This window comes from Physella acuta, unplaced genomic scaffold (assembly GCF_028476545.2).
Source record: "Physella acuta isolate Inbredline_101_S28 unplaced genomic scaffold, ASM2847654v3 ptg002136l, whole genome shotgun sequence".
Classification (NCBI taxonomy): Eukaryota; Metazoa; Mollusca; class Gastropoda; family Physidae; genus Physella; species Physella acuta.
In genome coordinates, this window is record NW_026733637.1 from 49,485 (window position 1) to 67,793 (window position 18,309).

Sequence of the window (18,309 nt, forward strand, 5' to 3'; positions counted from 1 at the left end):
GGTCGTTACGTAATATGGCGGTGTCGGGGGAAGACCTCAGACTTAAGTTAGGGGGGGGGTGGGATTCGGGTATACATGGGGAGATTTGAAAAACCGGGAGGGGGGGGGTCTTAGTGGACGTTAGCCCAGAACGGGTATGACGTGAAGTATGCCGACCAGACGACGGTGCTGTAAGTCTTCTGGTAACGTGGGGGATCAAGGTCTAGGCTGGATTTGAACACAGGAGACTCGCCGGCTGACAGGGATAGTGTACACATGCCTGGGTCATCGCTGGGAGCTGGGTGTCGGGTTACCGGAGCCTGAGGGGTGCTGGGGTGTCATGTAGTCCCCCGCTAATGACGACACAGGCACGTTTAAGTAATTTAATTAGCGAGGCTCTAAGTACGGGTTGACCTTCACCTTATCAACTTCAAAACTTGGCGTCCACGTGGTGGGGTTCTATGGCGAAATTTACTTACTCGTGTTGTAAGTGTAAGCAGTCATTAATAAGTGTAAGCAGTCATTAATAAGTGTAAGTAAGCAGTCATTAATATGTGTAAGTGTAAACAGTCATTAATAAGTGTAAATACAGGCTTGAGTTAAATATGTGTAAATGTAGGCTAGCGATAATATACGTAGGTGTGAGCTAGATTATGTGTATGTGCAGGTTAGCATTTAATCCAGATTTCTTTTTTATTGTCATTAAAAATATTCTTTGAAACTACATCTAATTTTTACAAGCTTTTATTTAACTCACTTCCTCTGTCGTCGGTCTGTCGTCAGTCTAGACGGAAACGCAGGAGTGAAAATTCGGACAGTTCTACTTGACCGACACGATTCACAGTTGGCACGTGGGTCAAGACATGAAGACAATGCAATCTGAAACTAAATTTGACTTAATTGGATGCCTAATTAATTTTTTATGAATTAATTAAAATTTGGACCGAATTAGTAGGCATGTCTAGCCAATCACACCACACGCGTCATCACCTTCATTCAATAGCCGCGCCATCACGTAATGGCTGCGTTCAAAAACCATTGCGCGCCTACTGAACATGATGTTCAGTAGGCGTGCAATGGTTTTTAGTCATGTAACTCTATTGTAAATAAAACATGTAAAGTACTGAAAAAAAATTCATAAAAAACGTTTTAATAACAAGCTTTTATGTAATGATGCACTAAAAAGTAGAAAATAAATTATAGACTACTATTTAAATAACTATAAAGAAAAGCGTGGGTGTCTTCCTTAACATTAGTAAAGGTATCCAATAGATACTAAAGTGACCCACGCTTTTCTTTATAGTTATTTAAATAGTAGTCTATAATTTATTTTCTACTTTTTAGTGCATCATTACATAAAAGCTTGTTATTAAAACGTTTTTTATGAATTTTTTTTACAAGCTTTTATTTAACTCACTTCCTCTGTCGTCAGTCTGTCGACAGTCTGTCTAGACGGAAACGCAGGAGTGAAAATTCGGACAGTTCTACTTGACCGACACGATTCACAGTTGGCACGTGGGTCAAGACATGAAGACAATGCAATCTGAAACTAAATTTGACTTAATTGGATGCCTAATTGATTTTTTATGAATTAATTAAAATTTGGACCGAATTAGTAGGCATGTCTAGCCAACCACACCACACGCGTCATCAATAGCTGCGCCATCACGACCACGTAATGGCTGCGTTCAAAAACCATTGCGCGCCTACTGAACGTGATATTCAGTAGGCGCGCAATGGTTTTTAGTCATGTAACTCTATTGTAGATAAAACATGTAAAGTACTGAAAAAAAAATTCATAAAAAACGTTTTAATAACAAGCTTTTATGTAATGATGCACTAAAAAGTAGAAAATAAATTATAGACTACTATTTAAATAACTATAAAAAAAAAAGCGTGGGTCACTTTAGTATCTATTGGATACCTTTACTAATGTTAAGGAAGACACCCACGCTTTTCTTTATAGTTATTTAAATAGTAGTCTATAATTTATTTTCTACTTTTTAGTGCATCATTACATAAAAGCTTGTTATTAAAACGTTTTTACAAGCTTTTATTTAACTCACTTCCTCTGTCGTCGGTCTGTCGTCAGTCTAGACGGAAACGCAGGAGTGAAAATTCGGACAGTTCTACTTGACCGACACGATTCACAGTTGGCACGTGGGTCAAGACATGAAGACAATGCAATCTGAAACTAAATTTGACTTAATTGGATGCCTAATTGATTTTTTATGAATTAATTAAAATTTGGACCGAATTAGTAGGCATGTCTAGCCAACCACACCACACGCGTCATCAATAGCTGCGCCATCACGACCACGTAATGGCTGCGTTCAAAAACCATTGCGCGCCTACTGAACGTGATATTCAGTAGGCGCGCAATGGTTTTTAGTCATGTAACTCTATTGTAGATAAAACATGTAAAGTACTGAAAAAAAAATTCATAAAAAACGTTTTAATAACAAGCTTTTATGTAATGATGCACTAAAAAGTAGAAAATAAATTATAGACTACTATTTAAATAACTATAAAGAAAAGCGTGGGTGTCTTCCTTAACATTAGTAAAGGTATCCAATAGATACTAAAGTGACCCACGCTTTTCTTTATAGTTATTTAAATAGTAGTCTATAATTTATTTTCTACTTTTTAGTGCATCATTACATAAAAGCTTGTTATTAAAACGTTTTTTATGAATTTTTTTTATGAATTTTTTTTACAAGCTTTTATTTAACTCACTTCCTCGTCAGTCTGTCGTCAGTCGTCAGTCTGTCTAGACGGAAACGCAGGAGTGAAAATTCGGACAGTTCTACTTGACCGACACGATTCACAGTTGGCACGTGGGTCAAGACATGAAGACAATGCAATCTGAAACTAAATTTGACTTAATTGGATGCCTAATTGATTTTTTATGAATTAATTAAAATTTGGACCGAATTAGTAGGCATGTCTAGCCAACCACACCACACGCGTCATCAATAGCTGCGCCATCACGACCACGTAATGGCTGCGTTCAAAAACCATTGCGCGCCTACTGAACGTGATATTCAGTAGGCGCGCAATGGTTTTTAGTCATGTAACTCTATTGTAGATAAAACATGTAAAGTACTGAAAAAAAAAATTCATAAAAAACGTTTTAATAACAAGCTTTTATGTAATGATGCACTAAAAAGTAGAAAATAAATTATAGACTACTATTTAAATAACTATAAAGAAAAGCGTGGGTGTCTTCCATAACATTAGTAAAGGTATCCAATAGATACTAAAGTGACCCACGCTTTTCTTTATAGTTATTTAAATAGTAGTCTATAATTTATTTTCTACTTTTTAGTGCATCATTACATAAAAGCTTGTTATTAAAACGTTTTTTATGAATTTTTTTTAAGCAAACTTTTTCTGCACACTAAGCTTGCAATCAATAAATCTTGTTAAAACGTCAGTAGCGTAGCGAGGGGTGGGGGGCGGGGGCGGACATATGTCCCCGGGCGCCGACCTTAGGGGGCGCCAAAATAGGTTGGAAAAATAAATTGAAAGGTTGAGGGGGGTGCAAATGGAAATCTTGAGGGGGTGTAAATCGAAAGTTTGAGGGGGGGGGGGTGCAAATGGAAATCTTTAGGGGGGGTGCAAATCGAAAGTTTGAGGGGGGTGCAAATCGAAATCTTGAGGGGGGGTGCAAATCGAAAAGTTTGTCCCCGGGCGCCGGGAAGCGTCGCTACGCCTCTGTAAAACGTTGTTTTTTTCCTCAGAATAAGCAAAACAAGAAATAATTATACTCCTAAATAGAAGATAGCTTTGTTCGTGTATTTACCGAGAACCGTCAGAAACCAAGAACCATTCAGTATTGTTTTAGAAAGATAAGGACAGCTTTTAATTGGGACTAATAGCTAGTTCGGAAATGGACAGGCAAAATATAATTGTGCCATGCTTTTCAACTGGTCGCGTACTCAACTGAGCTGGGCGCATAATGTCGTCATGAAAAAGTCACGGACCCATGAAACACACCAGTCAGATATAAATGGGCTACGGGTCGTCCGAAAATTACGTCAAGCTCTTTAGTCTAGTCGATTTTTTGACATCACACATTTTAACCAACCCCTCCCTCTTCCCTCCCACCTTGTTGCAAAAATCCGATCCCTTTCTCTCCTCGGAAAGTCAAGTGTTTTATGGAGAGCTCCTAAAGTAACTTAAGACACTAGTATTAACACGTAATTGTCCTATTTAGTTTTATATTGTTTATATATAAAATTATATGTATATATATATATATATATATATATATATATATATATATATATATATATATATATATATATATATATATATATATATATATATACATATATATATATATATCAGTACATTGTAAATATAGGCCTTCCTGGTCCGTGTAAATATCGAATGGTAGCGGCAAGCAATTACAAGATGTCTTCAACCCAAGTTGTGTGCGAGTACTTAAGACGTCAGAATTCATTATAGGCGAGCCTGTTTAGGAAATCCACGTGATTAGTGTAGACGAGATAAGTCCAGATACTCGTGATAACGGCACCCCTCGGCAAATTGACTGTGATTCTACAAGCTGAGCTTTTGGGGATTCCGTCTAGGCGCGAGCAATCTCCGCTGGGGGGGTGGGGGAGTGGGGGGGGGGGGGGCTGTCAGTCGTCATGTCATGGTGAGACGGTTAGACAGGGGAGAGGGTGGCAGAGGCGAAGGGTGGCGTGTTGTGTTGGGAGGTGGGGTGGGGTGGGAAGTCTGTTAACTGGTAGATTTTGTTATTATTTACTTACTGACATTCTTGTTGTAGAAGTATTTTGTTTGGTTTTTATTTTTTAACTTTTTATATTTTTTTTAATTGATCAAGAATAAACGTCGAAACATGTTTGATGTAGTTGTAATTTCTTTTTGTTTTGTTTTATTTCTTGAGTTTGGTTACGTATCTTTTTAAAATTCTGTTTTTTCCCTCATACATTTATTATTTACCCCAAGTACGCGTTTATTCCCCCTTTTTTCCACACAAAATTTTCCCAATACTACCTTTGCTTTTAGACTTTTAGTTATTTTATCTTGAGTCCATCCAAACACATAGGAAGTTGCTTATGAATCAGTCGATGAAAATGAAAATCCGCAGATTAAAACAAAAATATTTTTTGAGCATTCTCCGGTTTGAATAATTTTTTTTTTTTTTTTTTTTTTTGGAAACCGTTAGTTTAATAAATCATAGCGCAATTGATTATTACAAACTATTCTAAGAAAATACTGTTGTGTTATTAATGTTCATTGTACTTATGTCGAAAAAATGTATTTTAAATGACTATCCTTTTGTAAACTTTTGTTAAAAAAAAAAACATCTGAAATTCTAAAATAGGCCTTTCCCGTAAATTTGTCATAGTTAATATAATGCTTAATTAACTGAATATGATCTGTAAATGGTATGGCGATAAATCTTAAAGTAAATGAGAGGGAATTTAGCCGATTAATTTATTTTTTTTAAATTAACTTCGAGTCTGTCAGTTTGCAATTTTCTCTTCATAGTTACAAAAAAATGTAATCTACTAACTGAAGAGTTCTGGTCTAAAAATAAATAAAAAAAGCTCGCGAGATTACGTAGTGTCTAAACAAACTAACGCTCTGTTCACCACGGTTCGTAAAAGCTGTTGTTAGGTCGGGCGATATGCCGCCCATGGGGAGCTATGCCCTGTGATGTAAAGACAATGGTTATGCCATAATGGCAGATGAGTTAGAGTTAGGGGTAATGTGAGAGCGGGACCAATCTATGTCAAGGAATTGCTACTGTAACAGGACCCTTTAGGCGGGTAGGATTAGGCCGATAAGAGTCCGAGGCGAAATCCTCAGGGACTTGCGATTCCGTTGCCTGACGTGTGGACAGATTATGAAACTGTTAACCCAATATTGGAAAAGAAAGAAATTATGGGAGGAAAGAAAGAAAAACAGATAAGCATAAAAGCGCGTTTCTCCGTGAAGCTATTCGCGAAAGAAAAGATTTTGTAGATGGTTCGGGAGATATTTTTTTAAAGAGCTATGGTAAAGCAGGATTGATGTGGAAAGCTGAAAAGATGGCACCCTTGAGTTAGCACACAGAAAACGAAGATGAAGCGTAAATCTTGTGAGAGGTAGGCCGGGAGGAATGGGGGGAGATAAAAATCTTGAAGTAGGTTTCCGGCAGCTTCGTTGAGAAATTGGAGGTAGATTTTTTTTAAAGAACGCATTTTCTACCTGCTTCTCTTTAAAATATCGCTGGTCAACATTTTAGAAAAATTAAGCATCCAACATTAAAATCACAATAAAAAATATGTATACCTTCATTTTATTTTTTTTAAGCTTTTATTTAACTTGCTTCCTCTTTTTTTTTTTTTTTTTTTTTTTTTTTTTTTTTTTGCCATCATGCCCGGCGGCACTGCTAAGGACGGTGTAAGAAGCGAAATCTTAATATTGTGTGAACCGATCTAAAATTTCAATAAAATACGTTTTGTTATTCCGATACTGATGTATAGGATTCTCCGTAGTAATTTGAGTGTAGAAGACCTTCAAAGCAAAAAAAAACTAAATTTTATTTTACTGTCAGTCTAACTTAATTAGTTGAAGAATTTTATTAGCGTTAGAATGATAAAACTGCTGTAGATTTGTGTCACTGAAAATAGTTTTTTAAAACTGTAGGCTCGACACTATTGACAACATGTTTTTACAACTAAAGTAGTGTTCTTCCTGTTTGGGCTGTTGTGTTTAAAATCACTATAAAGTTTTCTTATATAGAAAACAAACTTCTAGGTATCAACATTTGAAGGAATATCTGCTGCATATTTTTAAATGGGTATTCTATATTTTAATGTACAAAAGTTCAAGGTTATCAGCTATATCCATGTTTCACCCAGTAATTAATAAAACTAAAAATACGATCCTTATATGAAACTTTATCCAGTAAAACTAGAATCCTTATTTGAAACCTTCGGGTCTAGTCCAGACAAGCCCCGCCACTAATGCGAAAAGTGCATGGGCGAAAAGTTAGACCCCACCACTGAGACCTACTTCTGATGTCTAGACGCAAAACAACTCTGTATCCGCCTTGAGGGTTAGGGTTAGTGGTAGGCAGTGGCGTAGCGAGGTCGGGTGTCACCCGGTGCGGCACTTAATGGTGTCACCCAGAGGCGTAGCGACCTTTCCCGGGGACAAACTTTCAAATTTTCGATTTGCACTCCACCCTCAAGTTTTCTCTATATATTTTCCTTTTTTTTGATTTGGTGTCACCCCCTTAAATGGTGTCTCCCGGTGCGGTCCGCATCCCCCCCACCCCCTCGCTACGCCTCTGGTGGTAGGGTAAGGGTTGGTGGTAGGATAAGGGTTGAGGTTGGGATTAAAGGTACCAAAACAGACCTTTTCTTGAAAATTATTAATTACATCTCCGAATCTCACCCACTTCAATAAAATCGAGGCGTAAAAGATGCATGATATTCATAGCTTCTTTGTATAAAACATTTTTTTAGGATTGGGGGTGGAGGGGGGGTAAAGATTTTGCGGAAATTACCCGACAAGATCCAATCTTCAATTAAAGAATAATGCGGTCTCATTTTTCTGTAAAAAGGGCAGTAACTCAAATATTAAAGTTAATGTTTCATATTGACGAGTTATATACCTTGTAAGTATTGTAACGTTTTTACTGCTCTCAAAATATGCTGTTCTATTGTAATATTCTTGCTTCTATCAAATGTAACGTTCTTCTTCTCTTCTATTTCTCACTCTCAGTCACAGTTACAGACGATCAAGAATGAAGAATAAGCCGTCTTCTGTAAATCTTTATTTGACTATCTTTCTTGAGCGGGAATTGTCTGTGTAGCGCGCATCTAACAAGACTATAGCGCCAATACGTGTGCTGCATAAATTACTGGCTAGGGCCGTCGTTTCTCCATCCCCTCTAAGGCTAACCCCTGGCTTATATACCCCACCCGCGAGCGTCTCGGATGACACCTTGCTCTTGGCACGAATTCTAACGCTTACCTGTGAAAATTTCCCCCGCTTTCGTGCTAACCGACCCCAATTAACCCTATATAAAAACTTATCGCGATCTCCTAAAATTCTAATAAGCTTATCCTCTGAAACCACAGACAATTCCCTTTACAATGATACAAATTACAATAAACATCAATAAGTTGTTCTTCAACAATAATACTTCAAACATGCAAATATTGTAAAAATATCATCAAATACACCTAATTAAAGTAGATTTCCATAATATCGGCTTGCTCCTAACTAACACTAAGATATTCTAATTAAAGATCAAGCTTGGCCTAATAGTTCTTCCAATTTTCATGCTATAATAACAACTATTTATTAAGATATGACTTTTTCTTCTTGCCCTACTAAGCACAATTGACTAATTTCTAACAAATTCACTACATTTGACCCTACCAAAGTTAAGAATTTTGTCCTCAAAATTGATTTAGTTTATTAAAGGCTTTGTATATTCAACATCTTAAATCACATCTTCATAAATATGATACATCATCAACATCAATTATAATTATCAAAATGCAACATCATGTTCAATTTAAACAAAAAACAATCAGAAACTGGCTCCATTGTAATATCGATTAACATGAAGTTATTATACAGTCTTGTTTTGCATTTGTAATGTCTACGTTCCTTCTGGTTAGATATGTACATCTTATAGTTTCAATGTTCCTGTGGTATGTTCACAGACCAAACCATGAGTATAATTGTAATGGTTCTAAAGCTTCTATATTGGTCCTAGCACAAAGCTAAACTGTATCTACTTACAATTCGTTATAATACATTCACATCCAGGAATGTAATGAAAAACACCCGATTTCAAAAATTCACAAGGTATCTTAATAATCCAGATCATTATTTAAGAATTCACACGATATTTAAGTAATTTAGAACACTATTTTAAGAATTTACACGGTATCCTAATAATCCAGAACAATCGTTTGATTTCTCGTCGGGGTCTTGTATTTTCCCTTGCGTCGTTGTGTGTAGTAACAGTTAGTTTTGGGCTTGTTTCATCAGCCCCGTGATCATTTCCTCTCTCCGACAGCTGACTCTCTGTGTCTTGACCTTTGTCGCCTGTCTCATCGTCCGTTGAGTATTCCGACAGTTGAGGTGAACCACCATCGTGATGAAGTTTGAGTTGTAAGTCAACGATCCATTTCGTTGGTTCCCTTTGGTGAAATGGTTTTAGTTTGTCGTGGTGCACGACTTTTGTCTTTTTGTCCTTGTTCTCTATCTCAAAGAGAAGGTCACTCAGTTTCCTTATGATGACGTATGGACCTTTCCAGTGTCTGGGAGCAAGCTTCCTACTCACGCCTACTTTCCTCGCCTCCTCCAGACACAACACTACATCTCCAACATTGTAGTCATTGGAGACAATGTTGAGGTCGTAGTCTCTTTTGTTCCTCTCGTGTAGGCATCCTGTCTTCTCGACAGGTTGTTGCCTAACTTGACATCTCTCGCAACAGTTCACCCAGTTGGTGACCTCATGTTTCATTCTAAACCAAAAATAATATTCTTGTACCTTGGCTAATGTGTTTTGAATGTCAACATGTCTGGCGCCCTTGTTATTGTGACACTTGTCTAGAACCTTAGACATTAGGAGATGTGGCACTATCACCTTTAGTTCTGTCTTCCGTTCTTTTGTCACCCACTTCCAGCATAATATGCCATCTGCAAGTGTCAGTCTGTTAAAATTCAGCCAGTAATAGCGGAGTTCCCGGCCTTCTGCGGTTAACTCCCTCTGTTCAGGTCTCTGTTCGTTCTGCACCCAGGTAATACACTTCTTCAAAATATTATCATCCTTTTGAGCCTTCTGAATTTCCTGCTGGGAGAACTGTAGACTCTTCCGCAGATAGAATCGATCATGTTTCTGGTCTGTAATAGAAGCTTTCAATATTGCGGCAACTGGTGCCACTCTATGTGTATTTTGTGTGCTTCTTGGAACTGCGTCATTAAAGTTGTAGAAGTTGGACCGCCATTTTTGGTCTTCTACTTTGAACATCTTTTCTCTGCCTCTGGTCTGTGTTGGGACTCTTCTACCATTGAGGTATAAGCCCTTTTTAGCCGAAAATTGAAACTCATGTTTCATTAGGAAGTCCATCCCCAAGAAACCATCTTCCTCAATGTCAGCTATGACTGTTGTCCACCTTGTGACAACATTGCCAGCTCTCATATCTACTGTACATGTGCCTAGACAGTTTATTTTGTCACCCCCTGCAGATTGCATTGTGACCTTCTTGTCCATGGGTTGAAGTTTGTTTCTACTGGCTTGTGGTAACTTGTTGAAGGCTCTTGTGGACATGACAGTGACAGCAGCGCCCGTGTCTACCAGAAACATCATATTGTGTCTTGCTACCGTTACAGTCACCACTACTGAACACCCGGGGGCAACACTACGGATTGAAATCTCTGTTGGCACGTCCACTTGCTTGTTGCTTGCCGCGGCTTTTACTTTCAGAAAGTTAAGGCCTAAAAGATTTTCATCATTGTTATCTGTATCATTCTGTCGGATTTCATTTATTCTGGCTGTAGCTTGGGTCGGCCGGGCTTGATAATTGTTTCTATTAGTTGACCGACGTTGGTTTATTTCTTGAAATCTACTATTTCTTGGGCAATTCCTAGCCAAATGTCTGCCCCCACAAGTGTAGCATCCCGAGTCGCTGGGCCTACGTTGATTACTTATTACCATCTCTTGTAGTCTTTTCACCTCCTGCTGTAGGCTATCTATCTGGCTCTGCTCCTGCACCGAACACATTTTTGTTTTTGTTGTGCTGTCTCTAGCACTGAGGTATTCGTCCAGAATGTTTCTGGCCTCATCTGTGCTAACTGGGCGCTGGGCGGCAATGATACCCGCGAGGTGAGGATCTTGTAGCCCCTTGAGAAAATAGCGCAGTGCAACTGTTGCTTTAGTTGCTTGGTCAGCTGACGGGAAAGCCATGGCCGTCAGTCGTTTCACATCGGACGTATATTCAGCGGTTGTCTCCCTTGCTGACATCTTTCTATTTTCTAACTGGGTCAGATGTGTAGCGGTGCCCACCCTGGTGTCAAATCTAGCGCTCAGTGCTGCGACAAACGTTTCAAGCGTTGCTCGGTCAACTTGAGTGAGTTCAAGAAATGCAAAGTTGGCCGCACTCCCCTCCAAACAAGCTGGTAGATGCAGTAGCTGTCTATCTTCATCCCAGCTGTTAATGCGAGATATTGCTTGAAATTTGTTCCAAAACACTTGAAATGGTGCTGACCCGTCGTATTGTGGTAACGCCTGGTTCATACTTAATGGTCGCTCATCTTGTCTAGCGATTCTGAGTTCTTTAATCGTTTCTTGCAGGTTTCTTATTTGAGCCTGTAGTTCAATATCTGCCATTTTTCTCCTCTGTACTAACTGGCCTGCTTTCAGTCTCTCTGGTTGCGTGTTAAAGATCGTTTCTTTTCGCTGCCACCAAATGTAACGTTTTTACTGCTCTCAAAATATGCTGTTCTATTGTAATATTCTTGCTTCTATCAAATGTAACGTTCTTCTTCTCTTCTATTTCTCACTCTCAGTCACAGTTACAGACGATCAAGAATGAAGAATAAGCCGTCTTCTGTAAATCTTTATTTGACTATCTTTCTTGAGCGGGAATTGTCTGTGTAGCGCGCATCTAACAAGACTATAGCGCCAATACGTGTGCTGCATAAATTACTGGCTAGGGCCGTCGTTTCTCCATCCCCTCTAAGGCTAACCCCTGGCTTATATACCCCACCCGCGAGCGTCTCGGATGACACCTTGCTCTTGGCACGAATTCTAACGCTTACCTGTGAAAATTTCCCCCGCTTTCGTGCTAACCGACCCCAATTAACCCTATATAAAAACTTATCGCGATCTCCTAAAATTCTAATAAGCTTATCCTCTGAAACCACAGACAATTCCCTTTACAATGATACAAATTACAATAAACATCAATAAGTTGTTCTTCAACAATAATACTTCAAACATGCAAATATTGTAAAAATATCATCAAATACACCTAATTAAAGTAGATTTCCATAATATCGGCTTGCTCCTAACTAACACTAAGATATTCTAATTAAAGATCAAGCTTGGCCTAATAGTTCTTCCAATTTTCATGCTATAATAACAACTATTTATTAAGATATGACTTTTTCTTCTTGCCCTACTAAGCACAATTGACTAATTTCTAACAAATTCACTACAGTATTGGGTTTTGGTAAAATAAAGTGGAATTGCTTGGCTGAAAATGATAAATTATATGCACAAAAATTATGCAAAAGGTAAACTTACTCAAAAAGACTCGACTGTCACTAGGGAATGAAGAGTCCCTTGGTTATATATGACCTAGACATGTCGATGGATTGTATTTATTGTCAGAGGCTTAGCGACCCATCCCGGTGACAAACTTTTCGATTTGCACCCCCCCCCCTCAAGATTTCGATTTGCACCCCCCTCAAACTTTCGATTTGCACCCCCCCCCCTCGAGATATCGATTTGCACCCCCCCCCCCTCAACCTTGCAATTTATTTTTCCAACCCATTTTGGCGCCCCCTAAGGTCGGCGCCCGGGGACATATGTGTCCCCCCCCCCCCCGCCCCCTAACTACGCTACTGTTTATTGTACAAATATAGGGTACGTTCGTTTGAGTTAATGAGCATCGTATGTAATTGTATCGTGAAGTTGGAAGAATGTAGTTTGTTATTGCAGTTTAAAGTGTTGAAGTTTTTAAGAGTAGGTGCAACTAATGTCATATTTAGTCTTACAGGTCTAGGTCTATATTATTTTAAATTATTAATTACTATTAATTAAATGAATATTTTGCAATGAGATAAAGCCTGAATTATCAAGATTAGGCTCGGAGTTCTACAGCCAGTTAAATCTATATATATAAAGCAAAGTGGTCAGGTGCCCGATAGGGCACTTCCCGGCGCCGCAGGCGCGTCAAATTTGGCACGATGGTGCCTTGGGGCGATAGAACACGAGGGCCGGTGACGGTTGGCCGAAAAGTCTACGGGGAAGGGGTCAAAACTGACCTCGACTGACCGGCGCCTTATATGGGCTATATTACGAAAAAAAATTTCCTCCGACGACCCCCCTTGAAATTTTGTGAGGTGGTAGGAGAACGCCTCGGGGTGTCACAAAAAACTCGCCATGTCCGGGAAAATTCGTTAAATGGGTCAAAACTGACCAGTCGTATTTCCCTATATAATCTTTGTATTTTATGGGAAAAACAGAGAGTGATTTCAAAACGGATTTTAGGGCACTTACCGTCTTTACATCTGGCTAATTTTTTGCATGCTCTTAGGTAAATGGCTTGACCTTTAGGGAAAACGGTCAGTTTCACTCAAAGCCCTCGACGAGGGCTAAAAAGTGACCGCGAGTGAAATTCTCTTTATATGAGCTCTATTACGAAAAAAAATTTCCTCCGACGACCCCCCTTGAAATTTTGTGAGGTGGTAGGAGAACGCCTCGGGGTGTCACAAAAAACTCGCCATGTCCGGGAAAATTCGTTAAATGGGTCAAAACTGACCAGTCGTATTTCCCTATATAATCTTTGTATTTTATGGGAAAAACAGAGAGTGATTTCAAAACGGATTTTAGGGCACTTACCGTCTTTACATCTGGCTAATTTTTTGCATGCTCTTAGGTAAATGGCTTGACCTTTAGGGAAAACGGTCAGTTTCACTCAAAGCCCTCGACGAGGGCTAAAAAGTGACCGCGAGTGAAATTCTCTTTATATGAGCTCTATTACGAAAAAAAATTTCCTCCGACGACCCCCCTTGAAATTTTGTGAGGTGGTAGGAGAACGCCTCGGGGTGTCACAAAAAACTCGCCATGTCCGGGAAAATTCGTTAAATGGGTCAAAACTGACCAGTCGTATTTCCCTATATAATCTTTGTATTTTATGGGAAAAACAGAGGGTGATTTCAAAACGGATTTGAGGGCACTTACCGTCTTTACATCTGGCTAATTTTTGGCATGCTCTTATGTAAATGGCTTGACCTTTAGGGAAAACGGTCAGTTTCACTCAAAGCCCTCGACGAGGGCTAAAAAGTGACCGCGAGTGAAATTCTCTTTATATGAGCTCTATTACGAAAAAAAATTTCCTCCGACGACCCCCCTTGAAATTTTGTGAGGTGGTAGGAGAACGCCTCGGGGTGTCACAAAAAACTCGCCATGTCCGGGAAAATTCGTTAAATGGGTAAAAACTGACCAGTCGTATTTCCCTATATAATCTTTGTATTTTATGGGAAAAACAGAGGGTGATTTCAAAACGGATTTTAGGGTACTTGCCGTCTTTATATCTGGCTAATGTTTTGCATGCTCTTAGGTAAATGGCTTGACCTTTAGGGAAAACGGTCAGTTTCACTCAAAGCCCTCGACGAGGGCTAAAAAGTGACCGCGAGTGAAATTCTCTTTATATGAGTTCTATTACGAAAAAAAATTTCCTCCGACGACCCCCCTTGAAATTTTGTGAGGTGGTAGGAGAACGCCTCGGGGTGTCACAAAAAACTCGCCATGTCCGGGAAAATTCGTTAAATGGGTCAAAACTGACCAGTCGTATTTCCCTATATAATCTTTGTATTTTATGGGAAAAACAGAGGGTGATTTCAAAACGGATTTGAGGGCACTTACCTTCTTTACATCTGGCTAATGTTTTGCATGCTCTTAGGTAAATGGCTTGACCTTTAGGCAAAACTGTCGGTTTCACTCAAAGCCCTCGACGAGGGCTAAAAAGTGACCGCGAGTGAAATTCTCTTTATATGAGTTCTATTACGAAAAAAAATTTCCTCCGACGACCCCCCTTGAAATTTTGTGAGGTGGTAGGAGAACGCCTCGGGGTGTCACAAAAAACTCGCCATGTCCGGGAAAATTCGTTAAATGGGTCAAAACTGACCAGTCGTATTTCCCTATATAATCTTTGTATTTTATGGGAAAAACAGAGAGTGATTTCAAAACGGATTTTAGGGCACTTGCCTTCTTTACATCTAGCTAATGTTTTGCATGCTCTTAGGTAAATGGCTTGACCTTTAGGGAAAACGGTCAGTTTCACTCAAAGCCCTCGACGAGGGCTAAAAAGTGACCGCGAGTGAAATTCTCTTTATATGAGCTCTATTACGAAAAAAAATTTCCTCCGACGACCCCCCTTGAAATTTTGTGAGGTGGTAGGAGAACGCCTCGGGGTGTCACAAAAAACTCGCCATGTCCGGGAAAATTCGTTAAATGGGTCAAAACTGACCAGTCGTATTTCCCTATATAACCTTTGTATTTTATGGGAAAAACAGAGGGTGATTTCAAAACGGATTTGATGGCACTTAACGTCTTTACATCTGGCTAATTTTTTGCATGCTCTTAGGTAAATGGCTTGACCTTTAGGGAAAACTGTCGGTTTCACTCAAAGCCCTCGACGAGGGCTAAAAAATGACCGCGAGTGAAATTCTCTTTATATGAGCTCTATTACGAAAAAAAATTTCCTCCGACGACCCCCCTTGAAATTTTGTGAGGTGGTAGGAGAATGCCTCGGGGTGTCACAAAAAACTCGCCATGTCCGGGAAAATTCGTTAAATGGGTCAAAACTGACCAATCGTATTTCCCTATATAATCTTTGTATTTTATGGGAAAAACAGAGGGTGATTTCAAAACGGATTTGATGGCACTTACCCTCTTTACATCTGGCTAATTTTTGGCATGCTCTTTGGTAAATGGCTTGACCTTTAGGGAAAACTGTCGGTTTCACTCAAAGCCCTCGACGAGGGCTAAAAAGTGACCGCGAGTGAAATTCTCTTTATATGAGCTCTATTACGAAAAAAAATTTCCTCCGACGACCCCCCTTGAAATTTTGTGAGGTGGTAGGAGAACGCCTCGGGGTGTCACAAAAAACTCGCCATGTCCGGGAAAATTCGTTAAATGGGTCAAAACTGACCAGTCGTATTTCCCTATATAATCTTTGTATTTTATGGGAAAAACAGAGGGTGATTTCAAAACGGATTTGATGGCACTTACCGTCTTTACATCTGGCTATTTTTTTGCATGCTCTTAGGTAAATGGCTTGACCTTTAGGGAAAACTGTCGGTTTCACTCAAAGCCCTTGACGAGGGCTAAAAAGTGACCGCGAGTGAAATTCTCTTTATATGAGCTCTATTACGAAAAAAAATTTCCTCCGACGACCCCCTTGAAATTTTGTGAGGTGGTAGGAGAACGCCTCGGGGTGTCACAAAAAACTCGCCATGTCCGGGAAAATTCGTTAAATGGGTCAAAACTGACCAGTCGTATTTCCCTATATAATCTTTGTATTTTATGGGAAAAACAGAGGGTGATTTCAAAACGGATTTGAGGGCACTTACCTTCTTTACATCAGGCTAATTTTTTGCATGCTCTTAGGTAAATGGCTTGACCTTTAGGGAAAACTGTCGGTTTCACTCAAAGCCCTCGACTAGGGCTAAAAAGTGACCGCGAGTGAAATTCTCTTTATATGAGCTCTATTACGAAAAAAAATTTCCTCCGACGACCCCCCTTGAAATTTTGTGAGGTGGTAGGAGATCGCCTTGGGGTGTCACAAAAAACTCGCCATGTCCGGGAAAATTCGTTAAATGGGTCAAAACTGACCAGTCGTATTTCCCTATATAATCTTTGTATTTTATGGGAAAAACAGAGGGTCATTTCAAAACGGATTTGAGGGCACTTACAGTCTTTACATCTAGCTAATTTTTTGCATGCTCTTAGGTAAATGGCTTGATCTTTAGGGAAAACTGTCGGTTTTACTCAAAGCCCTCGACGAGGGCTAAAAAGTGACCGCGAGTGAAATTCTCTTTATATGAGCTCTATTACGAAAAAAAATTTCCTCCGACGACCCCCCTTGAAATTTTGTAAGGTGGTAGGAGAACGCCTCGGGGTGTCACAAAAAACTCGCCATGTCCGGGAAAATTCGTTAAATGGGTCAAAACTGACCAGTCGTATTTCCCTATATAATCTTTGTATTTTATGGGAAAAACAGAGGGTGATTTCAAAACGGATTTGATGGCACTTACCGTCTTTACATCTGGCTATTTTTTTGCATGCTCTTAGGTAAATGGCTTGACCTTTAGGGAAAACTGTCGGTTTCACTCAAAGCCCTTGACGAGGGCTAAAAAGTGACCGCGAGTGAAATTCTCTTTATATGAGCTCTATTACGAAAAAAAATTTCCTCCGACGACCCCCTTGAAATTTTGTGAGGTGGTAGGAGAACGCCTCGGGGTGTCACAAAAAACTCGCCATGTCCGGGAAAATTCGTTAAATGGGTCAAAACTGACCAGTCGTATTTCCCTATATAATCTTTGTATTTTATGGGAAAAACAGAGGGTGATTTCAAAACGGATTTGAGGGCACTTACCTTCTTTACATCAGGCTAATTTTTTGCATGCTCTTAGGTAAATGGCTTGACCTTTAGGGAAAACTGTCGGTTTCACTCAAAGCCCTCGACTAGGGCTAAAAAGTGACCGCGAGTGAAATTCTCTTTATATGAGCTCTATTACGAAAAAAAATTTCCTCCGACGACCCCCCTTGAAATTTTGTGAGGTGGTAGGAGATCGCCTTGGGGTGTCACAAAAAACTCGCCATGTCCGGGAAAATTCGTTAAATGGGTCAAAACTGACCAGTCGTATTTCCCTATATAATCTTTGTATTTTATGGGAAAAACAGAGGGTCATTTCAAAACGGATTTGAGGGCACTTACAGTCTTTACATCTAGCTAATTTTTTGCATGCTCTTAGGTAAATGGCTTGATCTTTAGGGAAAACTGTCGGTTTTACTCAAAGCCCTCGACGAGGGCTAAAAAGTGACCGCGAGTGAAATTCTCTTTATATGAGCTCTATTACGAAAAAAAATTTCCTCCGACGACCCCCCTTGAAATTTTGTGAGGTGGTAGGAGAACGCCTTGGGGTGTCACAAAAAACTCGCCATGTCCGGGAAAATTCGTTAAATGGGTCAAAACTGACCAGTCGTATTTCCCTATATAATCTTTGTATTTTATGGAAAAACAGAGGGTCATTTCAAAACGGATTTGAGGGCACTTACCGTCTTTACATCTGGCTAATTTTTTGTATACACCTCTATAGATGACTACGCCGTATGGAAAAACTGTTGGTCAGTCTTAAAGCCCTCTAAGAGGGCTAAAAATTACTGTGAATGAAATTCTCATTATACGAGATTTGGTCATTTGGTCTATGAACAGGGGAGGTAACTTTTTAATGTAATAATTTTTAAATATTTTTTATACTCTTTTCAAGAAAAAAACAAAAATCATAAAGTATAGCATTGTTTTAAATAAATATTTTGTTAAAAAT

General features: G+C 39.3%; 1 protein-coding gene across 1 annotated transcript; it reads right to left on the reverse strand.

Moving 5' to 3' along the window:
• Positions 1 to 8,890: 8,890 nt before the first annotated feature.
• On the reverse strand, positions 8,891 to 11,359 carry LOC131932312 (uncharacterized). The gene has a single exon (XM_059289186.1). The coding sequence runs from the start codon at positions 11,357 to 11,359 to the stop codon at positions 8,891 to 8,893; it is 2,469 nt and encodes an 822-aa protein (XP_059145169.1).
• Positions 11,360 to 18,309: the final 6,950 nt, after the last annotated feature.

What these genes read in the sequence shown, in the direction of transcription:
- LOC131932312 (XM_059289186.1), bottom strand. Translation starts at nt 11,359, where the DNA reads ATGGCAGATATTGAACTACAGGCTCAAATAAGAAACCTGCAAGAAACG.